This window comes from Glandiceps talaboti, chromosome 7, assembly GCF_964340395.1.
Source record: "Glandiceps talaboti chromosome 7, keGlaTala1.1, whole genome shotgun sequence".
NCBI lineage: Eukaryota > Metazoa > Hemichordata > Enteropneusta > Spengelidae > Glandiceps > Glandiceps talaboti.
The window spans coordinates 12,305,482-12,332,406 of record NC_135555.1 but is presented as its reverse complement, the minus strand read 5'-3'; the positions used below and the strand labels follow the sequence as shown (position 1 = coordinate 12,332,406).

Genomic DNA, 26,925 nt, shown 5'->3' with positions numbered 1-26,925 from the left:
AGTTTAAAGTGAAACAGTGTAGTGGCATACTCAACAAAAATCGTGCAAACATTGCTACATTTCACTGTCTGGCACAACAAAAATATTACTAATACTGCTACATTTTATCGTCTGGCACAACAAAAATATTACTAATACTGCTACATTGTATCGCCTTGCACAAGCACCTTACCAACATTGCTACATTTTATCGTCTGGCTCAACAAATACATTGCCAACATTGCTACATTTTCTGTGATTGAGCTAGTTTCAAGCGATCCACACCCTTACAAGGATTGAAATATAATAAATTGTACTGTCACACGATAAAATGTAGCAATGTTAGTAAAAATTTCCAGTAACCTGTGTTTCAGGTTAACTGGCTCCCATTGTATGTATATTGAAATGGGGTTTGAGTCAGGTGAAACGGAAAATAAATCTGTATTTTTTTTGTATGGCATTAGCTAATCTTGGTTTTGTGGACAAGGTCAAAGGTGAACTTAAATCAACATATTTGTTTGGAAACCTCTGCTGTTGAACAACATGATACAAACTGCAGGCCAAAATAATTGTTTTGACACAAAACACTGATCTGTATTCTGTTTGCTTTATCTTTACTAGACTACATAAACAAATATTAAGTAGAAAGAACGTACAGAAACAAACAAGACAGAATATGTTGTATTTTAATGGCAGTTGTCCTGGTTATGGCTAACACAATCTAAAAACACTAAGAATATTCTACTTTGGGATGTTAGGAGACTACCATTTCAAGGTCAAAGGTCAAATTTAATTGCAGTAAACAAAACACAGAAATTCTAACACGGTATAATACATATGCTATCAGCTATTGATCAAACTGTATCTAAATGACATTCTATCATACTGAAGTTACACATGACTTGAAAAAAAAAAGACACAAAATTGTTGTATATTGCGATGTTTGTATAAATTTGAGAACTAACTTGTCCTCAATTGTTGAGAGTGGATCTTCAAAACATGGCTGTGAAATTCAAGATGGTATGCATATACAAAGCAAAAATGATGTACTACATATATGATGGAAGTTGTCCTTTTCTGTACATACGTCTAGTTCTGGTAAACTGACATCACAAACAGACCATTTGCAGGTATTCTGCCCACAAGAGCCATAGCTGTGTTATTTGTGCAAAGAATAATTGTGATAATGTTATGATTGTTTATGCCTACATCTACTAATTTTTTTTTTTTTTATATAAATTTGAAACTACTTCACTGTTTTGAGCTACAGTGAGGGGTTACTAAAACTGGAAAAATAAGTGAAGTGCTTTTTGTATCGAGTACAATAGATGTCAAGCATACAACACAAGCTGTAATTGGTTGTCACATGATCACATGACCACTAACCTACCAATGACTTGGTGGCTTACTACTCCACATGAATACAAAACTGACCAATGATGGGGTGTGGCTGGCTTTACAATTTATTGGGAATAATGGACACACGACTAAAAAACTGGTACAAAATCGACTGAAAAGTTCAATTTGAATATCCAACCATAACGACTGCAGAAATTTAGTTCATGCTTCATTTGAATATTCACATGACTTCACCACACACAGCTGATTGGTTGACACTTCAAATCCAATCACATGACTCTAAACACCACCAATGATTGGTTGAAACTTCAAAGCCAATCACATGACTCCAAACGCTGCCAATGATTGTTAACATTTCAATTCTAATAGTGTCACATGACCGAAAAATGATAAAATGATTGGTTGGTTTGACACTTCAATTTGAAGTATTGTAATTGTGTGCAATATTTCAGACTCTGAAAACTGCACTGACAGGAGAGAGTTCCAACTCATCATGTTGTCTATGAGTGGCCATCTTGTGTATAAATGCTATCTTATCATGCCTTCAACGTTTTCTCCGTTTCTTAGTATCGTTCTTTCGACTCTGAGGAGCACTGGCTTTCCTTTTACGGTTTGTCGGTCTTCTCTGTTCTTCCATAGTCTCCAACTCATTCTCACGATCAGCTGTAATGAAAAGCAAATAAAATTGTATGAGTTCAAACAACAACTTATTAAAATGTCAGAAAATGATACAGACCACTTCCAAGTCAACTCCTTATCACTACACGATCAGGTCCCAAAAAACGTCCCCTTCTGCCAATCTCACACGGCTCTTTATCACTTCTACACTTCTAATCACCTACAGTTGTACACCTGTGTAAAACTATGACAAGGGCTGATCATCTATTGACCAGCTTACACAGACACTAACTTCGACTACTGTTCATTCACTATAAGCCACCATGGACATTGATGTGATTACACCATCATGATCAGTAGGTTTGCACCTCTGATACTGACTTTTTCTCAAATAACCACGCATTCAACCTCATTCAGTGCTTACATTTGTCTTGAGTACAGGGTGATCATACTAGTATCCACATAACCAAGGCACCACTATTATAATTACCCATGTGTGTAATCTACCACATGCAACAACAATAATTTAGTTGTGCCTATCATGCTGATCACATGCTTAATGATGCTTTCCATGGTAATATTTTGAAGAGAAACAATGTTATAGATGATCCACCATTTTCTGAATCATATTCAGGTTTATATCAAAATGTACAAAATGGCACACTTGGAAATACCAAACACACTTTATAATACAGTCAGCGTAAAGTGTAGTAACTGTTTTCAAGTCAAGTATCACCCTCACACACATATTTGTAAATATTGAAACTTGATTTGTGATAGAGTTAGTAACTGTTTTTAGTCAAGTATCACCCTCACACACATATTTGTATATTTGAAACTTAATTTGTGATAGAGTTAGTAACTGTTTTCATGCCAAGCATCATCCTCACACACATATTTGTAAATTTAAAACTTAATTTGTGCTAGAGATTATGACAAAACAATTACAAATCTTACCTTGGGCAGCTTCAGCTTCTAACTCATCCCAGTCTTTCCCACTAGATTCATCAGAATCTAATTCTTCACCTGTAAAACAACACAATAACTTATAATTGCTTGAACCCCAATTATAGACTTAATTTCTTTGGTGGCCATGCCTTTGGAACAAAGTACCACTGGAGCTATGACCGAAACCCAGTTAATATTTCAGGATGAAACTAAAAACATACTCATTCATGAAAGCATTCAATATATAACTGTAGAGTGCCTCTGAACTTGACTTCATATTAGATACAGGCACTCTAGAGATTGATTGATTAGTAACTCGTCTACAGATTCAATTCTAAAACCATTCTCTAACTAAAATCAGAAATTCTCCCTTATTGGTATACAAGGCAGTGACATTTGTGGCAGTGAATCTTGAGGGAAGGTTTTCTATCGTTTTTGCCTCCAGAGGGCAGTCATTCCATTTGGTCTTGACTCGCACCAGTGATTAGTGTTACTTGTGGGAGACAGTTTTTTTTTTTCGTGTTGCCTCTAGAAGGAAGTGCTTTTGTAAGAAAGGTCGATTTCAAGTGATCTGTCACCAAATGAGTATTTTGAATTTGTCTTGTATTGTCACTATCAATACATACCATAGAGATATTCAAGAGAGAAAGAATTATACTGAAGAAGACTCTCACATTACCAACTACTTTTACTATACTATCAGTCTTAACTGAATTCAATATTACACTAATAAAAGACAGAATGAAAGAAGGAATCACTATGACAACTAACCTGACCAATCTGACTCATCTTCAGATTCCATTTCCTCCGAGTATTCACTCTCTGACCCTCCTGCTTCTTCACTGTCCGCATCTGATGGCTGATATGCCTCATCTTCATCATCGTCATCATCATCATCTTCCGCCTATATTAATAAACAAATATGGATATGAACCAAATATGGCTATCAGGGAGGTATAACTCCTTTGACATAAAATACCTTACACTAAAGTTGTTCAATTCAAAATTCAAGACATGACTGACACTTTATTGAAGTTGATAGGTAGCTCCCTTACAGTTTGCTTACACAGTGCTAAACCAAACTTATCCTTGTTGCTAAACACGCTCTCCTTCAACCTCCCCTCTTGCCCCCCCCCCCTCCCCCTCCCTTCTTTTCTTCTCTGCAACACCCTGCATGTTAGAGTACTTACCTCACTCTGGGGTTCCAGGAAATTCCAGCCACCTTGCTCAAAGAAACCTTCAGTGTCCTCCAAAATGGTTTTCATAATTTTGGTCCAGTTCAGTGATTGTACTCCCTCTGTGTATTTGATATCACATGAACTGTAACAAAAGAGAGACACAAAAAAAATCATACTTTTATCTTCAAAAGAGTAAATCGCCATGGCAACACTTGTACAGTATATACCATCGCCGTAACTAACAAAAGAAACCCTACTATGGTATTGACACAGTTAAAACAACTGGGTTTTTTTCATGTGTGAAATGAAAATGTTACATAAACAAGTATCCAATGGTATATATATTATAAAACCTTCAGTACAATTATGGCAGTAAATATTAAAGATTACGTTGCATTGTAATAATTTACAGTATGTGGTACCAAACATAAAATGTATGTTGGACTTTAAGATCACTTGTACAACTGGCAACATCAAAGCATTGATGAACGAAACCTGTAGCAAACAGGGAAAGTAAACAAATTAATTGCATTATTGGCATATCACGTTGGAAGTACAGAGACTTGCATTACATTTCACGGTTTGATAAGAACAGTTTTATGGCCGCTTTATGTGTACACTAATGTCCATCTGGCCCAGACAGGTGTTTGTTGCCAGTGTGCGCAGTCCAGTCGAGTGAGGGCTACTTTCACTCTGTACTTTCAACATGGTGCGCCAAGTGTTATTAACCCAATTCAGTTGTTTACTTTCCCTGTTTGTAACAAGTTCCATTTGCCAATACTTCAATGTCGACAGTTGTACCATAGTCTCCATAGGCGAATGTAAAAGTACAGTTAGGTCTTCAATCAGGACAGTTTTGACAGTCATTATCATTACGTTAAATGAGTTGTAGCCGACATTGATTTCTTGGTTTCTAAGTATTCAGCGCTAGTGAAAGACTAGTTTCCAAATACTTACTTAAGCCAGTCTTTGACTTGATCCAATGAACTCATAGGTACTGCATTCACCATAGATATCTTCTTAGTGTAGTCTTTGAATACGAATACCATATCAAAGTTCCTTATGTGAAACTGGACACGCTCAAAGTGCACCAGTTCTACAGCATCCAATGTGATCAGGAATGGTGGCTGTAGGCAAAGGAAAATGTTTTTACATTTTTTGATGTTTTTCATACATTGCAACCTTATGCATTGACTTTCAAATGTAAGAAACCTAAATATTTCTATTCTGTCATTGTATACGTATATCTACTGTTTCAAATTGAGACGATACACGTCCCTGGCAAGGATCTCAAGTGAACAATGAATAAGTTACAACTCTGTGTTTCTCAGCAATCAATCATAATGTAATATAATAAAATGGCTCTCCAGAATTCAAATTTACAAATAACGTCTTAATCTCCTGAAGCGACATTCCCCTTTGAGGACATTTCTTAATTGATAACCAATCTATTCTCCACATCATCACTACAATCAAAGTGAATACTGATTTGTGACATTTTACCCATTCTGTGACGTTGACAAGGCAGCTACTGGTAGGTTGAAGCAAAGCGTTACTCCGGTGTGGAGCTCCATGGAATCCTAATTCCCGGAATGGTACTTCAAACTCTACCTCTCCTTTAGTAATATTTTCTACTTTGTCGATGAAGTTCTTGAACGCTGACTTCAGCCTGTGACGGAGCTCTCGTTCAGCCTAGTGAAGTGATCAACAGAAATTACGACTTTGTTATATCTATAATCACCAGGGGAGGAACACAAATTCTCACATCAACCATGTATGGACTGTATACTGCAAAACTATACTGTAAACCTGGAAATTTTCAGTAAACTGAAAAGACTGATTTTCGCTTATATCGTAGGAGAACAAAAATCACAAAAATCGGCGGTGACTTAAAAATGCCTTCTTGTACACAACATACAAGTCTCACAATTAATAGTCTTTGAGAACTAGCTGGCGACTGCAAAAACACCAAATTTTCTAGTGGTGAAAATAGTGAAGGTTTACAGTATCCAGACAATACTAAGACTAACAATTGATCTATTTGACATGGAGGTCTAAATGTGACTATCAAAAATACCGCCAATGGCGTTGTAGCACAACTGTAGTTTTTAAAAATGTTTATCCATATGCTAGTCTATGCTAACAATAGGTGTTTATTTGCTGAATAACTATCCAGTTGCCTATCCAACCATGTTGCTATCTTTACGATAAATGCTATCATTTGGCTGTTGCTTTGGGCGTGGTCATGTTGTTAGATATATTTGCATACATTTGTGCATGTTTTTGTTCACTTGTGTATGAATTCCTGATATTGTCTTTGCAATATACGTGATCATTTGGCTGTTGCTATGGGCGTGGTCTTGTTGCTTGGAAAATTTACATACATTTTTTGAATGTTTATTCAATTGTCTATTAAACCCTGTTGTTATCTTTGTGAAATACACCACTGTTTGGCTGTTGCTATGGGCGTGGTCATGGTTACTAGGGTATTTGCATACATTTTTTGAATGTTTATTCATCTGTCTTTCTATTCCTGTTGTTATCTTTGCAATATACGTGATTATTTGGCTGTTGTTATGGGCGTGGTCTTGTTGCTATGCAAATTTACATACATTTTTTTGGATGTTTATTCAATTATCTATTAAACCCTATTGTTATCTTTGTGAAATACACCACCGTTTGGCTGTTGCTATGGGCGTGGTCATGGTTGCTAGGGTATTTGCATACATTTTTTGAATGTTTACTCACTTGCTTACCAGATGATGTTATTTGACCAAAATATACTGCCATTTGGTTGTTGCTAAAGGGTGTGGTCATGGTCGCTAGGGCCAATTTTGTCAAAATGTTTTTAAGAAAATCTGCAGAATAACAGTTTCAGAAACATCTTGCCAAGTTTCAGACTAATTGACCAAGTACTTTTTGAGATATAAGTTTTTGACCAAAAATGAACATTTTTACACCTAATTTGCATATCACTCATGGAATCATGGTATGCTTAATATTTCTTCGTCCATACATCCCTAGATACATTCCCATTAAATTTCAGCCCAATCTGCTCAGTAGTTTTAGAATTATAGATTTTTAACCAAAAAGACACATTTTTAGCCCTAATTTGCATATCACTGATGGAATCATCCCGTCATGAACAAATCTTACTTTACACCCCCTTAAGCATGTTCCCACCAAATTTCGCACCAATCTGCCCAGTAGTTTCTGAGTTTAAGTTTTTTGACCAAAAATCACATTTTTTGACCCAAATCACACACCTGTGATGCGATCATTTTGATTTGAACAATTTCCCAACTAGACACCCAAAGTAATGGACCCACCAAATATCGTGGCAATTGGTTCAGCGGTTTTTGACTTTAAGTTGTTTACACACACACACACACACACACATCCACACACACACACACACAGACAGACAGACGCCGGGCGATCCCTATAGCACTACTGAACAAGTTCAGTTGTGCTAAAAAGGGCAAGTATGATGTCTTCATGGGCAAATAGGCATGTCAAATAACTGGCGCCCTCTATGGTTACACTAAAGATTTGATGCACAGTCAAGCCACTGAAATTTACAATTTTCCATTTATTGATCACACATAAATAAAGATGTTACAGTTTCACTGGGAGTTGAAAAGTACAATGTTTCAATTCAAATTCCTCCAACTGTTCTTACTAAGACCTCTAGTCAGTTATGTTTTCTCTCCCAACTCCACCTAGTCATTCCCACTTTACATTTGAGGAAGATGACTTACAAAAGCTTATTCATTTTCATAAACAAGTTACCGGTAACCTAGCGTGCTACTCATTACATGTAATGGTACTCCGGATTAGCACAGCCACAGTTTCTTACTCTTACTGACAGTGACACTAATTCCTTTTATAGCATTGGAGTGAAAGAACTCACCTGTTCAGCTGCAAGATCATCTCTATCATGGATATTGTGATGTTTATGTAAATCAGTGGTGATTTCACCAACTTCTGTGTAAAACTGGACGTCTACGTGTTTCTTATTACTGAATAATATAGCATTCTATTGGTGAGAAAAAAACAACAGCGCAGAACAAATATTAGTCAGAGGCTGCTGCCTGAAAAGTTAGAATTTACAAACATATGATTTCAATATTGTTATCTATCACGTAAAACAACATCAACTTGCTTAATTTGAATTACTGCCTTCAGACAGGTGCTACAGAATGCCACTTGCCTACGAGAACATTTTTAAGAAGTCGTTTTTACCAAGCGCAATAAGCTTTCTAAATTCAGGATGAGAAACCCATTTATCTATATTATATATAATGTATTAAAGTGCTGAATTTTACTCTCTTTACATTGTGCTCATTTTTTTGCAAGTAAATTGTATGCTTCTCTCTTTGGAGTGAAGCTAAAGAGAAAATTTCTGATGCAGATAAAAAAGTTATGTTGAATTGAATTGAATTGAACGGAACTGAATGAATGATCAGCTTTGATCACAAAATGTATATGTTATAATTCATCTTATACCATGTTGTATTTGCACAATAGATGCTATACCTTATAGTAACCTCTATAGATAAACCTATGTCAACTATTTCACAACATGGTAGTCATAGGTACATACCTTAAGATGGAAGTGTATAAGTATGATCATTTCACTGTCACACGGCTGGAATACGGCGTGTTTGATATTATTGTACAAAATATCAACCTTGTCACCTCGTACTGATGTAAACCTGAAACCTGGTGTTGAGATGAAACACATGGCAATTATTCTTTACTTACTCTACACACATGGACAGGTACACGGATACGGACACGCATGCACAACATTTTGCCATGCCTATAGTACTACTAAGCCTCAGTTCAACTCTATTAATAGACAGTATAATGTAAACATATAAAATATTCAGCTACTGGAGTATAGAAATAAGCCACAATCTTAAATATAGCTATATACTGGTAAGTGGCTGGTGGTAGTGGTAAGCAGGTGAAATGCAGTTGAGTTTTTTTTTTCAAGGTTCCCAACCAAACTTCTAGGTACTAGGTACGGAAATTTATGTAAGTTTTACCTGATTTCACAACTCTCTTAGAGTTTTCAAAAATATATTTCAATAGTTAACTTTTACTTGGTATGTATTGAGTATTAAACATCGTTTTGAAAACTGGTCAAAATTATCTCTCAAATTACTTAAAATACCAGGCAGTACCGTACTATGGAAGGACATGCTTGTATAAAGGTATTTATTGGTGCTGGATTCCTATACTCACCATTGACGTGGGCTTCTATAGCACCCTGTATTCGTTTCTGTGCAATGTTTGGTCTGATGTAGAGGTCTTTCAGTTTTGGGTTACCTCTGTTAGGGTTGATTAACAATGTGTCTTGTTTCACGATACCCTGGTAAGATAAAAATGATAATTTTAGTCACGTAACATGACAAGAATGTAACAGTGGCAGGATAAGCTTCAAGAAGATAAGATAGAAACAATTTAGAACTATCTTTATTGTACAACTGCTGACATTGAAGCATTGACGAACAGAACCTGCAACAGACAGGGAAAGTAAACAAATGAATTGGATTAATAATTCTTGGCACAACATATTGGAAGTACAGAGGCTTGTATTATATTTCATGGGTTGATAAGAACAGTTTTATGGTCTCTTTATGTGTACATGAAGTGCCAGGGGAACTTGAAATTTGTTTGTAAACGTGAACTATTGCATAAAGTGGCCATAAAGCTGTTCTTATCAAACCATGAAATGTAATATAAGTCTGTGTGCTTTCAACATGCTGTGCCAAGTGCTATTAATCCAATTTAGTTGTTTACTTTCCCAGGTTCCATTCCTCGATGCTTTGATGTTGTCAGTTGTAACATGTTGACATGGATGTGATTACATTCACAGTGGGGCAGCATCTCTGATAACTCATCACATGTATTTAGACCTGCAAAATTTCTAGGGCTATCAGTTGTGAAAGAATGGTTCAGTCTACAGGAAGACCCATGCAGAGCCTTATTTACTACCGTGGTAAGCCAGCTTTAATCTTACTATGATATCCACAAACCATCACCCACTTCAAAAAACAGTTTGCGTTAATCATAGTTAGCTTAAAACTGTCCTTCTGCAGTAATATATGCACTTCTAAAATAAATCTGTTATCAACTTTATTACCATACCTCTTTTTCTCTTTCTTCTGCTTCTCTGGTTTTGAATTTCTTTTGTACGTCTTTGATTAACCTAAATGCCGTGTTGAGATTTGAAGAAGGAGCTGATGGTTCTCCTGGTGCTTTCACATTGGAACTTCTGTAAGTCCTGTAACACAAAAAAAAAACAGTTACCAAGGTTATTAAAGTTTGCTGAATACACATGATCTAAAAAATCAAACTTACTTCAAGACCTTTAGATTATTCCTGGGCAAGGTGGTGTAGAGGAACCTGGCAAAAATGTGAAAGTGTTGCTCTTTATTGCGTAGATATGGTACAATACTAGCATATACACAATAGAAATCACCACGAGACACGACTTCAAACTTGGTGTTTCTATGAAATCATGCATGATTGTAGGTGATGTAAAATCATGAAATGACTTTCCAGACCGAACAATTAATGGAAATGTCTTTATTCCCTGCAGTGGTGTTCACCTGTAACATTTTATACTTCAATAAATTACAACTATTGAATACTTTGATTTCAACTTACAATTCCTTGACAAATGTAGAAACTGGTTGTGCAAACTGACTGTCTGTCTTTCCGATAGTACTACCAGGATGGTAGAAGTTGATTCTCAAATAAGTGTAATCACCCTCTACACTTTGACTTATGTTCTGTCAATAAAAAGAGAGAGAAGAACACAAGATAAATATGAACTGTATATAACTAACCATAACAGTGTTGGATACCTATGTAACACTACAAAGAAAATGTGACTAAGTTCCCTTAGTGAAATTGTCAAATGTTTGGCTTAAAAACTAGCATTGATATGGTTGCTTTTCTCTGGTCTATCACATCAAATTATGGCTTAGTCTGTAAGGTATGCCGTGATGGGACGCCCTAACACATCAATCAAAACTGGTGGGGGTGACACGACATGTATCTTACAGTCCAATTATGACTCTACCTTTATTCTCTCTATAGTATCCAACTACATGTATCTACTGAATACTTAAGTAAACACAATCATTACATCGACTGAGGCTCTGTTGCCATTATTGACAAAGCCCTACATGACTTCCTAGAAAGATCAGAGAGGCTATTAACATCAGTTGCTACAATCCCAAGATCAACAGAGACTGATGCATCGAACTAACTAAACATCTACAATCAACTGATCATACCACCACCTAGAGTCAGCTGTAACTATGGATTCTGTGATTCTGATGAAGATTTAGTAGACCATGATAGACTGAAAGCTCAATGCTAAAAAGTTGAACTATTTGCGTGTTATAACCTTTGTAATTCATCTACACAAGAGAGAGAAGTAGAACCAGTGCACAGCTTACCTTTATTGTAGAGATATGGAATGGTGTGGCAATCCCAAACACTGGCAGTATGATGGTCTCATATTTCTTATCTACGTAGATCTTCAGTTCTCTCACTTCTGGTTCCCTTGGCATTAGAGAGGAGTGCTTATAGGAAACATTGGACTTTCTCGGTCTGTGAAATCAAACAGGTAAAAGAACTGCTTAGCTGATGTTGACAGATAAGTCTAGTGAAACGAGAAAAGAAATATGGATATTGAAAATCAACCAAATTTAGCCAACAACATGTCAATATTATACTTGCAAACTGATCTGCTGGTAACTTTACTCCGTTTTAAACAATTCATGAAATAAGTTCTTACAACCCATAACACCAAAGTAAAGCATTTTTTGGATATACCACAATCGCTTATAAGCCATACCAAGTGTAAAAGTATCCTGTTCCATTTGCTAATTGACCACACTAGAAAAGTCACATGCTAGGCTTGTAAATAAACCATTTGAAAGAGTACACTTTTACACTTAATATGAATTCTATATATGTTATAAATGAGTGTAACACATACAGAAAGTGCTATTTAATTTAGTGTTATTAGTTGTTTTTCTAATTTCAAATATGAATGGAAACCGGGTTACTAAAACATTACTGCAACATTACAAATTATAAGTATTTTGGAGTTTAAGATATTTACTTTGGAAGATACCAAAACTATTGCTAGTTTTTATATTTGTGTGATTCTACTTCTAATCTGTTTCTACGCCTTACTTTGGCTTTGGTTGTTCTCCCTTGGCCATTGCCAGTCTTCTTTTGGCTTCATCATTCAACTGTTTTGTTAGTTCACCTTGATGTGCCTTTCGTTTGTCTTCTGCAGAAATCTCAGTCTGAAAAAAGAAAATGATATGATTTGGTAAGATTCAAGTCTGAATGTAAATCTCACGCTGAATAAAAGGAATAATACATAATGGAAAGAAGAATTTAAGTCTTAGAATCTAAATCTGAATCTCATTCTGAATACAAGGAATAATACATAATGGAACGAAGAACTTAAGTCTTAAGTGAGAATCTAAATCTGAATGTCACTCTGAATACAAGGAATAATACATAATGGAAAGAACTTCAGTCTTAGAATCTAAATCTGAATCTCAGTCTGAATACAAGGAACAATACATAATGGAAAGAACTTCAGTCTGTCAATCTAAATCTGAATCTCAGTCTGAATACAAGGAATAATACACAATGGAGGGAATTTGTCCAAGTCAGAATTTAAATCTGAACCTGAGTCTGAAAAAAGAAAATCAACTGTCTTGGTCTGCATAAAAGGAATAAAACATAATACAAAGAATTTGTTTTCGAGAGAATCAAAATCTGAATCTCAGTCTGAATACAAGGATATATCATGACTTTCATGAACCTTGCTTCTTAATATGTGAAACTTACTCTAAGTTTACTTTCTAAGACAGCTCGTCTCATCCCTCTACCAAGGATTTCTTCCGCCTCTTCTTTACTGTCATTATCATCAGAGTCATCCTCCTAAAATACACACCGGGAATTAAAATCAACAACAACAACAACAACATTAGCATTATGTTATGTCAAAAAAGGTCCGTCAGTAGGGTCAACAAAAGTTCCTAAGCTAATATTTTACAATTTCTGAATCAGAACTATGGTACAGAGTATAGTAGAAGAGTTTTGCTATATCTTTCCTCGTTTTGTTACCAGGTTCTGATGTTGTAGTCAAAACAATGAATAGCTATTTAAACTGTCAACAACAGTACTACTTACAATGTATTTGGTGTACTGTCAAATTTTGATTCACAGTGACTTATAAAAGCCTGAAAGAACTGGGTGAAAAATGCTTCTGTTTATGTATTCCTATTGTAAAATGTCACAAGTTGTCACTGCTGCTGCTGCAGCAGCTACTACTACTACTAACTGCTGCTGCTACTACTACTACTACTAACTGCTGCTGCTGCTACTACTACTACTACTACTACTAACTGCTGCAGCTACTACTACTACTAACTGCTGCTGCTACTACTACTACTACTAACTGCTGCTACTACTACTACTACTAACTGCTGCAGCTACTACTACTACTAACTGCTGCTGCTACTACTACTACTACTAACTGCTGCTACTACTACTACTAACTGCTGCAGCTACTACTACTACTAACTGCTGCTGCTACTACTACTACTACTGCTACTACTACTACTACTACTACTGCCACTACTGCTACTACTACTACTACCACCACCACTACTACTACTACTAACTGCTGCTACTACTACTAACTGCTGCTGCTACTACTACTACTAACTGCTGCTGCTACTACTACTACTAATGCTGCTACTACTACTACTGCTGCTGCTGCTACTACTACTACTACTACTACTACTACTACTACTTCTACTACTACTACTACTACTACTACTTCTACTACTACTACTACTACTACTACTACTACTACTACTACTACTACTACATACTACTACTACTACTACTACTACTACTACTACTACTTCTTCTTCTTCACATTTTGGTACATCACAAGAAATTGCTGTGTTATGTCAGTGACACATCAAATTGGCTTAAAGACCACAACTGCATCAGTGATTCAATGGTTCAAGTTGTCTTAGAGGACAGACCATTGCCTCATATTGCTATACACATATTTCTTACCCTTAGGAATATTCCAATGTGTTTAATCTTCTTTTTAGATGTTGTCAGAACAGTAGCATTTGAACCCTACAAAAGAAATGAATAATGGTTAACAGGTCTTCATAGAAGACACATCCCCCACCCTCAAATACTTTTACTTCTATATGACTGAAAGGTGTCTATGTGACTGAAAGGTGACATGATCTTAAAAGAAATTAGTGACAAATAAATAAATATTAAAAAGTGTCTGTGATATGCAGGAAATGGCCAGATTTTGATAATTGACCCTGAAGGTCAAAGTCTCAAAAGAATGTTTACACCTAATAATATAGGGATAGACACTTGAATGGAGTTTCCATGTATTTGAGTTATGCAGTAACTCATGATTGTTTACTACAATATGGCCACAATTCAGTTAAGTTTTGTGAGCACCAAAAATAATGTATGTTTTCTATATTTCTCTTCTTCTCTTGTTCTAATTACCTTTAAACATCAAGTTGAAGGAAATTGGCCTTACATAAACGCTACAGATGGTCTGCAATATGCAAGTTTATTTTTATAATTGACCCAGGTCAAGTCAAGGTCAAAGGTCACTTTCTTACAAGAAAGCTTGCATGTGATTATATGAGGTTAGGCACTTCAATGGACAACGAAGGCCAGTCATCAGTTAATCCTCTCTCTCTACCAGGGGGTATTTTATTTGTTTGTACACAAACTACAAGTTGAGCAAAACAGAACTGAAAACAATTTTCAAATAAAAACATTCTTACCTCATTTACAAGGAATGTATCACCAACAAACAAGGCATATTTCTTTCCTCCACTGTCTTTATAATCTTTATTTTCTAGATTTGAAAATCCAATGTTGATGTTAAATACCATTCCTTTCTTGGCCTTGGCGTCAGTCTTAGCGTTGATGACAAGGGAGCCCTCACGGAACTCAATCCCAGTAACAAAACTGTAGGTCAGTAAAACATGAATTCATCAGGGAAAATATGCAATAAATGGACACTTGATTCTCAAAAAAGTTTGTTAATATGATGTCCTCAGCAGTTGAAAAGTGTCGATCTGCCCATTGACTCTACACTTTAAATTGTGGTTTGCGAAAAAAATATCTTGAAATAGTTTTAAAATGTGAAATATTAAGAAAAACCCCTAAAACTATATATCTTTCGACCCCATACAGGTATGTTTACATAACTTTAGAGTTGGAAGGTCATAAAATGTAAGTTATTTATACAATAAATGTTGTGGATTAGGAAGCAGGAGAGGAACAACTGCACCATTATACTTACCCAACATTTTTTGTCAGTTTTTCAACCAGCTGTGGCTTTTTACTCTTGACAGCACTCACCACAGCTTGATATACCTCATTCAGTTTGACACCTGTAGAGAAAAAAATACCATCATTTCACAGCGGTAAACATGTGTCTAATCTAGGGTTGTATATAGGCTTTCTTTACAACCATGTGTTTGGGATCAAACTTCTATGTACAATTTCAACATTAAACTCTTTGACATAAAATGCATTATTACATATGTACCAGTGACTACTTGCATCAGTATGCATGCATGCATACATACTACCGGGTAGTGGTATTTGCACTGCAGTCTAATACTGGAAACATTTTTGCATAGTTGTATGTACATGGGTGCACAATCATTCCTTACACACAAGATATGAAATCAAGTGAAGACATCCTTATATTCTCACAAAACTAGCTATTTCAGACAAACATATACCCTAGTCCTGCCACAGCCATTATCTTTCACAAGAACTTGACCTGAAGAGGGCCAATGACAACAAAACCCCATGAGATGTCAACACAAGCATGGGTGCTTGGGGTATGCTTGCTGGGTTTCCTGTAGTATGGTCACAAGCGAAGCAAGTAACATTACAGCCCACGAGAACACCACAATGATTCATGCATGCCACACTGAAACTTACAAATCATGAGGTACTCTTTTAGTAAGTACATTTCAAAACCTGATTGTGACCTTCATGACAACAGTACAACACTTACCATGCTGTAGCTTTTGAGACACTACTTCTTCAAGTTCAAGGAGAATATTATAGTTGTTTTGCTGTTCTTGTGTGGGGTCTACCAGCAATGTACGTACTACATTGGAACAGTAGGATTTGTATCGGATTCCCAAAGCACAAGTCACTGCTCCGAAATGAAGCTTGTTGTCATCACTGTAGGGAAAGTATACAAACTAAATCATGGAAATATTCTACATCAAACTGGTTCAGCAATCAAACCTGTACATCATTACATTAAAGATATAGACACAGACTTCAATATCAACCAAATTTGTCATACACAGAAGGGCTGTCTCTAGACAAACATAGGTAGGTAGGTAGGTAGTAGGTAGGATGGTAGTCCATACCTAGCCAATCATGCCTAATACTTTCCACTGTTCCCTTCCAAAATTGTCTTATAATCATTTAACCCCCCCCCCCCTCCCTGCATATTAATATAGCTCTAATATCTCATCATAGTGTTACATAACTTTACTCTAGTCAATACACTGATATCAGATTTTTGCTGACTTTTAGGAGCTGTACACTTTCCAGCATGTTACTGAAAGACCTTCTATCAGTGTGCTGAGTCAGTTTGGTGGAAGAACAGTCAAAGTACATGGCCATTAAACTGTTGGTTGCAGAATATAGTCAAAATACATGGCCATCAAACTATCCCATGTATATCCCTGTTTGGCACTATGTACAAATGTTTTTTTGAGTTGACATTTGACAAAGTGACTTCTCTCACCTGACGACACTGAATTTGAGATTGTAGTTTCCTCCACTCTGTATTATAGCTGGGTAACATACTTCAAGTGTAGAGACATCAATGTTACCAACTACTTTCTTGTCTTCCAGTGACTTTTCTACTCCATCAGCTAGCTTGGAATGTCTCACTCTCTGCACAAATAAGTAAGGTAAATCATTACATTCAAAATGTAGAGACAATGTTTTACAACTGCCAGAGATCAGCTGTGGATGAACGGAACCTGTGACAAACAGGGAAAGTAAACAACTGAAATGGATTACGTAATAACACTTGGCACAGTATTGGAAGTAGAGACTTATATTCCATTTCATCATTCCATAAGAACACTTTTATGGCCTCATTACATAATAGTTCACATTCACAAATATATTTTCACATTCACAAATAAATTTGAAGTTTCCCTAGCATTTCATGTACGCATAAAGAGACCATAAAACTGTTCTTATCAAACCATGAAATGTAATACAAGCCTCTGCTGTTCCAACCTGCTGTGCCAAGTGTTATTAATCCAATTCATTTGTTTACTTTCCTTGTTTGTAACAGCTTCTGTTTGTCCACGGTCTGATGCTGGCAGTCGTATGTCGCCTGAAAGATCATGTTGTTGTTTCCACTTAATAAGTCAACAACACCGTGGGTTGAGAGTGGTTACGTAAGCGGACCAACACCTGGACCTTTCAGACTATGTTTTATGGGATCTGGTATAAAATCTGACAACTTCCACAAACAAATTGTTCACATCAAATTATTAATATTTCTCTAAAAAACTCATTTTGAGAACCCCAGTAAAATGCCTGGGGAACTCAGGTACATTTTACCTGCTTACTGCCCTTAACAAAAACATTGAAGGCTCTGATGATTGTTTTTGTTGTTACTTCCATACCACTGTGGAGTATTTACTGCAAGCCTGCTATGATAGACATATACTATACAACTGTCTATGAAACATGCAGAATATTGTATAAAAGGTCTATCTGTATCTGTTTACTTAAGATTTTATACAGAAGGTACTGGAAGTCAACAGCAACAAAACATCCATTATTATCAATTAATGCCTTGCACCCTGCTTGAAGTGTCATGGTACATATCTGTTGTTAGGTAATTACATGTTTCTTATCATATATCATATTACATTAAAGATGTGAGGTTAAGAGCATATGAGCTGATCCAGTGTCAAATGCCTGAAAAAAAAATACTTCAGAGTGGTTTCAGCTGTGTGTATCTTAGCATGATTACAGTTAGCTTTCACAAAAGTGGTCTGTGAAACTGCATGTGTTACCTTATCCATATCAACAGCTTCCATGATTTGTTCTCTCAGATATTTGTTGAACACATCACATGATATAGCACTTGCTCTCTTCACCATACTGACTTCACTGTCTTCTTTGACTGACATGATGTAGGCGATAGCTGCCGAAATATCGGTCTGAAGGCAACAAATATAAATATGATATTACAGTTTCTGGGGGGTGTGTGTGTGTGTGTGTGTCTGACATGATGTAGGCGATAGCTGCCGAAATATCGGTCTGAAGGCAACAAATATAAATATGATATTACAGTTTCTGGTGTGTGTGTGTGTGTGTGTGTGTGTGTGTCTGACATGATGTAGGCGATAGCTGCCGAAATATCGGTCTGAAGGCAACAAATATAAATATGATATTACAGTTTCTGGTGTGTGTGTGTGTGTGTGTGTGTGTGTGTGTGTGTGTGTGTGTGTGTGTGTGTGTGTGTGTGTGTGTGTGTGTGTGACATGATGTAGGCGATAGCTGCCGAAATATCAGTCTGAAGGCAACAAATATAAATATGATATTACAGTTTCTGGTGTGTGTGTGTGTGTGTGTGTGTGTGTGTGTGTGTGTGTGTGTGTGTGTCTGACATGATGTAGGCGATAGCTGCCGAAATATCGGTCTGTAGGCAACAAATATAAATATGATATTACACTTTCTAGTGTGTGTATGTGTGTGTGTGTGTGTGTGTGTGTGTGTGTGTGTGTGTGCGTGTGTCCTTACATGTGTGATTGCAAGTGTGAGTCATCTATGAAATGGCTTCCAAAATATCAGTCCGAAGGCTAAAATCATAACCATGTTACCATATTCTGCCTCTGCATATCTTTATTTTTGTTATTTCACAGATAACAGCCAATTATCTGAACTCAAATCAGACAAAAGCTTTGGCTTATGCAGGCACACAGTCTACAGATGTTGGTTGTCACAAGGGAAACATCACTTGTCTATTTCCTCGGGTGACAGTTGGTTGACCCATCACACTGCCCTCTACGCCATTTGATGTGTCAATGACACACAGAGTGAGTCCTACAAAATTTTGTCTTTCCCTATCGCAGGGTTCTGCCAAGCTTGAGAGTAGTCCCGGTCGCTAAGAGAAGAAAACTTATCTTCAATCATTTTTACCCATATAATTTCTTGTCTTTTACTTGTCATTACGATTGTTTAGTCATGTCACTGAAAACAATCCCATTTTTCACCCAAAATCAGACATCACATCTGTTTCCTCAAGAAATTGTTCAGAACGCTGTATTTAGAATCTGAACCTACCTTTTCATAACCTTCTTGCTCTAAGGCTTTACGCCAAGATTCCATGAAGTCACCAGGGAAGTTGTCTTTGGAAAATATGCCAATACATTTACCCTATGAGAAAAATGCATCCAACATCAGCAATCATGTAATTCTGTAGTCATTCTTAGCAAGTATAGGTCCATCAAATACCGGCTAGGTTTAATTCAGTTCACCACAATTGTAAGCAAGAAGTGTTGAACTGATCAACATACGTTTTCTGACACTCTTGACTATTGTATTGTGATTTTATCCTGAGTCTGGCCCTCATAGGACTTTGGAAATATGTCAGACTTACACTATCTATCTAAATTGTTCTTGGGGAACATAAAATGTGAATGATAAGCAGTCTTTCGGCGACCCTTCGAGATTTCTGCTGTAACTACGGCTGTCATGTATGCATACGAGTGATTACTTGCAAATGGTGTGGAACTTACTATTGGTACTGCACTGCAGTGCAATACTGAGAACATTATTGCATACCTGTATCAGTGTATGCAAAGGATAGTGTGACTGCTCCATGTGCAGGGAGGAAGCAATGTGAATGTAGTTATATCTTTACAATACTCTGGTGTCTTGGAGAAATCTGTCTATTTCTAACAGAACCTAACAACACATGAGGGCCAGTGTGGACACTCAGGGTATTTGCATTTGTGTTTGAAGTGTTTTCTGCTAGACTTTCACTTGCTCCACTCGTAGAAGTTGAGCCATAACGCTAAGAACACCCCAAACAATCATGCAAATACCCATGTACGACACCTTGGTACTAACACGTCAACGGGTTCTGTTATACTGTTAGTAGTTTCTCACACAAGATCGCCAAGTCTTACCTTTTTGCTGTCTTTGACTGCACTAGTCAGTTTTGAGAAATTCGCTTTGTTGTCACTGCCCTTTTCTCTTGTCAACAAAGTAATTGGTGGTATGCCATTCACATTTTCTTTATCTGATGCCACCTGTTTCAGAAATTCTATTTTCTTCTTAGATGCCAGGAAATAAATCTGTGACTCGCATAATACCATTACGGTGTCGGTTAACTCATAGCCAAATAACCATGTCTGAAAGCATAAACAAAATAATAAAAAATAATTAATTAAAACAGAATTATTCTTTGACACATTTGTTTCATATACAATATGGGATATAGTGTTGTGTTTCTTTGCTGGTTCAGAAAGCCTTTTAGTTACTTGTAGCAGACACAATATTAACATGCCATTTGTCAAGATATTCCCTGTTGTTAAGTAAAGACAGTCTGCACATATATCGCCCTAGTTGCACTGTCTATTCTCATATTAGAATACACATTATAGTAGACAATGTCGCTTCTAGTAATCTACTCCTTGTGTTGATTTGTAACATAGAATCCTATTCTCTTCGCATAAAAAAGGAAAAATGTAGTTAGTCTTTAATCACAAAAAAGAGTCCACATTGACACACATGCATGCACGCACACACACACACACACACACACACACACACACACACACACAAACACAAACTTTATTACCTGCAAAGCTGTTGACTTGGCATACACTATCTCTTCATCAACACCTACAGCAACCACTATTGCATCACATTTTCCTAATGATGCCTCTGATGGTTCCTGTCATGAAAAAAAAAATTGTAAGAGTTATATGGTGCTGAACTTCCTACAGAGGCACATTTTACTTGTGACAATTGCAATTACACTGTCTGTCTTAACTACATGGAACAATCAGGCCAGTTTTTCATTATTAAGCCTAATAAAAAATATTGCGTGGTTCCGGTTACGCTCAGTTTTAGAATAGGTGGGGTACGTATATTTTTTTCTGTGTGAGTGTCTACTTCAGATTTCCATTGTTTTCCAAATGATCTCTGTGTTGTTTATTTCTTCCTATCAAATGTACAGCCATTACAGATTGGAGAGCGCCTTTTTTAAGTTGATGACAGTTTGTCGCCACTAAACTCTTTTTTTTTTTTATGTATTCAAGAAAAAATTGCACAAATTGTGAAGTCTCATGAGAAATAGTGGATGCGGAAACTGACATCAATTTAAAAAGACAAAATAAAACTGTTCCTTCCAATCTGTAATGGCTGTACATCTGATAGGAAGAAATCAATAACACAGAGAAAATTTGGAAAACTATGGAAAACCTGAACTAGACACTCACACATGAAAAAAAGATATAATAAAATAAAATAAAAAATCTACTACCCCATCTATTCTAAAATTGAGCGTAATTGGAACCACACAATTTTTTTTAATTAGGCCTTGTAAGAAACCATTGTAACATTTGGTATTTTAACCCTAAATATGGAAAAGTCAAGTACATAAAGAAGGGGTGATTTAATTTCAAAAATACTGAACATACTGTCACACTCATATTGCATGAATTTATACACTAAAACACTTGATGAGAAAAAAGAATACAACTGGAGCTAAGTATGTTGTCAGTTTAACAATTATAAACAAAATTGCATCGCATCAGCATTATCCTCAGTGCTAGCTAATTATAAATGTCTCTCACATGGTATTTTGCATATTAATAGCATTACTTTCATATAAATTTGCATATTTACAACTTATTTGCATAATTGTTTTTCACTTCAAAATTAAAATTACAAATATATATTAGATATATATTCCCTTTGTCTGATTTTCAATCTTTCATCTAAATCACACATTTGTTCAATAAAAATCTTAAAAAATTATAAATGTTAGATGTGAAAATGTCTCTGCTATACGAGTACAAATATAATTGCTGACAGACCTTTTTATCCAAAGTTGCCAAGGTAGTATGCAAATTACTCAAATTATGTTAATTTGATTTACAAAAATCGCTGACAGTATTGAAATATTGAAAAAAAAAAGATTACGATACCCAGTGCCTTTAATAATTTAAAATTGAAGAACAAACGTTCTCTTGGTGCAAATAATGAAATACGTAAATAAGGTCTCTTTCTTTGATATCTGACAAACAAATGAAAACGCAATCAAAATCGTGAAAATGAAAGTAAACTTTTCATTTCAGCAACGTATTGGTCGGGTGTCAATCACACCAACATCCATAACCCAGCACTGCACTAGTAGCCATTTTTGACACACTGTTATTGTTGTGTGACGAAAACGTGTTCGTACGCCGTACGAAGTAATGCAAATATAGCAGATATTTTGCCATAAGCTGGTTTTGCAATGGACTATATAGTCTCGTTACCTTCCAGGAGTCATAAAGCTTCCTCATTCGCCTGGTAAAGGCACCTTTATCCACGGAAATACTCGCCATGATGCAGTCACCTCTGCTTTTCAAGACGCAAAATGGCGGGAGACAAGTGACGTCATATCGTCGAAAGAGGGCGCTGTTTAGGTCGGAGGTCATGTATAAGCTTCAAATGCAAGCATGAAATGTGAAGTGTTCTGAAAAATATAGACGTCGAAAATGACTGAACAAGTTGCACGAGATTCACCACAATTTGTTTTTAATTATTTAGAAGAAGTTGAAGGACTAGCAGAAGAAATATTAACGGATAAACAACAGGTAATCATATCTGTCATTACAAATTATCTTATCTGAAAGTGTAAAATGTTCACAAACATTTTCAACTTCGATTCAGAAACCCTCACCTTGGTGTCTGTCTTCCCTTTAAATACAAGTTACATCTTGAAATTGAGGAACCCCTGACAACGTTGAAGTAGGTAGACTAAAGACACGAGTGATTTTGTTGTTGCTGTGTGTGTTTCCAGTCTCTATCACAAAGGGACTGTTTTAACTGTTTTGACTTTTGTGCCCACTGACTGGCACACATTCCTGTCCTGACATATTTGTGCATGTATAAATGTAAAAATGTCGGAATTTAGCAGAGAAAGAAAATGTATTCATTGCTGATTTGTAATGTCATTGACTCCAGTATTTGGTTTCTCATAAATGTACTGTTGTTACACCCAAAAATAGGGTATCAGATTTCAAGGGGTTAAACTTGAAATTCTTATTTTTATTTTGATATCAGATTGTAGATCTTGATCGGAAAAGAAACAAAAATAGGGAAGGCATCAGAGCCCTTTCAAAGATGCAACCAACACCTGGAAAAGGTAAGTATGGTGAAATAGCATCAATTTTACATACTCCACAATTCAGTCACTCAAATAAATAAAAATATTAAGTATTCTTTTTTATCTTTTATAATATCTAGTCTAGTCCACCCTTGGTATCGACTCATCTCTTTGATCAGAGAGACAGACAGACAGACAGACAGACAGACAGAGGGGGGAGAAAGACAGACAGACAGATGGGGAGGGAGGGGGAAGGGCAGATGGGCGAGAGAGAGAGAGAGAGAGAGAGAGAGAGAGAGAGAGAGAGAGAGAGAGAGAGAGAGAGAGAGAGAGAGAGAGAGAGAGAGAGAGAGAGAGAGAGAGAGAGAGAGAGAGAGAGAGAGAGAGAGAGAGAGAGAGAGAGAGAGAGAGAGAGAGAGAGAGAGAACAACCACACATACTTACTAGACAAGGAAAACAAAATTACTTGTTCTTGGTCAAAATGATAGAGACAGGATTTTCTTGAGTCACTGTACAGTGAGAAATGTTGGAACATCAAATTTTGTTGGGTGAAGGTACAATTGTTCATGTGATAGAGAGGCCAATTAGACAGAATGACATAACATATCTCACAGTCTACATGAAAAACTACTCACACTGTTATTATTTTGACATGATGAAAAATAAGTATATTTGCATTATCTTTATGTGTAAATATATTTTGTATTTCCAACAGCTGACAAGGCATGGCTCTGTTTTGGTAATATGTTCATAAAACTACCAAGGACTGATGCAAAGGTTCTTATTGAGAAAGGTGAGTCTAGTTGGGATTAGTAGTACAGATACAATTTAAGTTTGAAAAAAAAACAAGTTTGGCAGAGCTATAGAAAAAGAAATGGTCCAGAACAAATGAATGATCCTGCCTAAGCCTAATGTCTTCACTTACAAGATTAGACTAATATGAGAACCTGGGATTGAGTCCCTGGCCTTTTAAGAGATTAACTTTACTTTAGATAGCTACTTAGGTTGACTTGTTATGCTCTATCCTCTGGTCATGTCAATATGAAAAGGGGTCAAGGGTCAAAGTCGAAATTATAAATCTCCTGGATTTTGAGATGACATAAAAAGAAACTTGTAAGTATGGAAGCGTTTGGAACATCAGCTAAAGTCAACATGAATAAAACGTAACTGTATGTAGGCAAAGTTATCGATAATATATGTGATTTGTTTGGTAGTGATATCCTGTCAGATTTGCTGGGCAGTGGATTCAATTTGCAAACCCTTGGAGTGTGTAATATAAAACATCCAATGACATGATCAAAGTGATGAAGGCTACAAACACTGTTGCTTGCCTTGAAGCATCCACAAACAGTCTTAGAATGTAAGAGTTTCATTCAAAGAGTTCTTCAATTGTTTTACAGATCAAACTGAACTTGATAAGGAAATAAATGATCTCAGGAAAAATTTGAAACCCAAAGTGAACAAACTAAGGGACATGGAAGGTATGTATAATTTTAGAATTGCCAATGCATGGATGACTTTTTTTTCTTCAAATATTGTGAATAGCACCCTCTGGTGTTGCATTATTGCCATCTACATTCTTGTATAGACCTATGTATGCAGAGCATTTGTGGCAGACCTTGTAATCAGAATAGATTTAGCTTTCATGCATCGATGTCATAGCAACATTGTGCTGTAAAGAATACAGAGAACATATTATTATCATTATTATAATTATTTATAATTTAGCAATTTACCAAGTGAGTTTGTCATGTTACTGGTTGGAAACTACAGCCTTAGCATTGATTGAATTATTCAGTGTAACAAAAAGTTGTTCACGTATGTATGATCATTTGTGACTGGAGATTACTAGTTGATCCACAAACAAGATTTACTTGTAGTCATCCCTCAGGTGTTAATGTCTCTGATATTTTGGGGATTGATACATCTCTCATACATCTTTAACTTTTTTTGTTTTGTTTTTATTATCAAGGTCATCCTGACCTTAAAGGGTTTGATCTTCAAGCTTTGTCAAAAGAAGAACTGAATACTTTCAATTACTGATGATGATGAAAGTGATGCTGATGTGACTTGATGCCAAGGAATGCCATGAAGAATCACTATGTATCGGACACATCTGGGCCAGGAAGTCCAGACGATTGGACCGTGGCAATCACATGTTTATGTCATGGAAACAACAAAGGAATGCATAGTAATTGTATGTTTGTACCATATATTTAGACCCCATGATCTTACCATGAAGGCCACATGACTATACTATGGAAATTGCATTTTAATGGTATAAAGACCAAATGATTATAGCATGGCAGTCATATGATCGTACTGCAAAGCTCACATGACTATACCATGGCCGGCAATCACATGTGGTGAAGACCATGTGACTGTACATGGCATCCACATGATAGTTCTATGAATACCACATGACTGTACCATGGCATCCACATGAATACCACATACTTTATCATGGCATTCACATGAATACAACATGACTATACCATGTCATCCACATGACAGTGCTGTATGAATACCACATGACTGTACCATGGTATCCATATGATAGTGCTTTGAATACCAAATAACTGCATTACGATAATCAGTTATGCGTGTAAAGCAACAACATGACTATTATTACCGCCATCCCCATCACCATGGCAACAGTAAAATTACATCAGTCAGTCATAATATTTTAATATAGATTTCAATTCCAGCAATTTCTTTTTGTCCAAGAGTTATTGAACATTTGCAATATTGTGATGGACAGTCCTATTAATATTGGTAATGTGACACATGAACTAAGTACTGATGATCTTTGTATAAAGGTCAGTGACATGACAAACTGCAACATTCTTGCTGACAGTTAAGTTTGATGTGTAAACACAGGTCATTTATTTATAGACATTTTTCAAAATATTAGCAACACAAATATTTGGAAAATAAACATGTTTTTGTTGTTAACATATCCGGTGTCAGTTAAATTAAATTAAATAGACAGAATAATTTAGACTAGACTTCCTGTAAAATGTTTATCTAACTAATCTGATTACAGTATCAAAATTGGAATACATTCCAATCTCTCATTACGTTTGCTTTCAAAATTAGTTATATCATTTCGCTGTCTATCTCTATCTGTGTGTGTGTGTGTGTGTGTGTAAAATAAAATAAAAATTGTTTTTTTTTGTATTTAAGAGGTAAAATAATACCTTAAGTTGATCCCTTTGTAACAGAATGATATACACTAACTGTACACAGGTTTATCCACTACTGTATTGTGTTCATGGATGAATTAAGGATGGGTAAATAGATACACTGATACACACACACAGAGGAATCAGATAC

General features: G+C 36.1%; 2 protein-coding genes across 2 annotated transcripts; one reads left to right on the top strand and one right to left on the bottom strand.

Moving 5' to 3' along the window:
• Positions 1-1,429: 1,429 nt before the first annotated feature.
• Positions 1,430-22,850, bottom strand: LOC144438342 (FACT complex subunit SPT16-like). The gene is made up of 24 exons (XM_078127415.1): positions 22,757-22,850; positions 21,070-21,165; positions 20,396-20,620; positions 19,548-19,640; positions 18,275-18,421; positions 16,978-17,129; positions 16,228-16,400; positions 15,499-15,589; positions 14,975-15,161; positions 14,226-14,291; positions 12,981-13,073; positions 12,309-12,424; positions 11,564-11,717; positions 10,764-10,888; positions 10,242-10,377; positions 9,336-9,462; positions 8,689-8,807; positions 7,996-8,121; positions 5,586-5,774; positions 5,040-5,209; positions 4,095-4,224; positions 3,676-3,808; positions 2,914-2,982; positions 1,430-2,001 (listed from the first exon to the last, which is right to left on the bottom strand). The coding sequence occupies exons 1-24, from the start codon at positions 22,823-22,825 to the stop codon at positions 1,883-1,885; spliced, it is 3,105 nt and encodes a 1,034-aa protein (XP_077983541.1). The 5' UTR covers positions 22,826-22,850; the 3' UTR covers positions 1,430-1,882.
• A 75-nt stretch (positions 22,851-22,925) lies between these two features.
• Positions 22,926-26,455, top strand: LOC144438227 (p53 and DNA damage-regulated protein 1-like). Its single transcript, XM_078127269.1, has 5 exons — positions 22,926-23,077; positions 23,547-23,628; positions 24,305-24,382; positions 24,990-25,070; positions 25,562-26,455. Exons 1-5 carry the CDS (start codon positions 22,979-22,981, stop codon positions 25,630-25,632), a joined length of 411 nt encoding a protein of 136 aa, XP_077983395.1. The 5' UTR covers positions 22,926-22,978; the 3' UTR covers positions 25,633-26,455.
• Positions 26,456-26,925: the final 470 nt, after the last annotated feature.

Excerpts from the sequence above, each read along its gene's own strand:
- LOC144438342 (XM_078127415.1), bottom strand. The coding sequence starts at position 22,825 with ATGGCGAGTATTTCCGTGGATAAAGGTGCCTTTACCAGGCGAATGAGG. Across the intron at positions 15,590-16,227 it reads GTCTCAAAAGCTACAGCATG|GTGTCAAACTGAATGAGGTA; the intron begins GTAAGTGTTGTA and ends TTTTCTCTACAG. Across the intron at positions 2,002-2,913 it reads AGAAGCTGAAGCTGCCCAAG|CTGATCGTGAGAATGAGTTG; the intron begins GTAAGATTTGTA and ends TTTTCATTACAG.
- LOC144438227 (XM_078127269.1), top strand. The coding sequence starts at position 22,979 with ATGACTGAACAAGTTGCACGAGATTCACCACAATTTGTTTTTAATTAT. Across the intron at positions 23,078-23,546 it reads TATTAACGGATAAACAACAG|ATTGTAGATCTTGATCGGAA; the intron begins GTAATCATATCT and ends TTTTGATATCAG. Across the intron at positions 24,383-24,989 it reads AAAGGTTCTTATTGAGAAAG|ATCAAACTGAACTTGATAAG; the intron begins GTGAGTCTAGTT and ends ATTGTTTTACAG.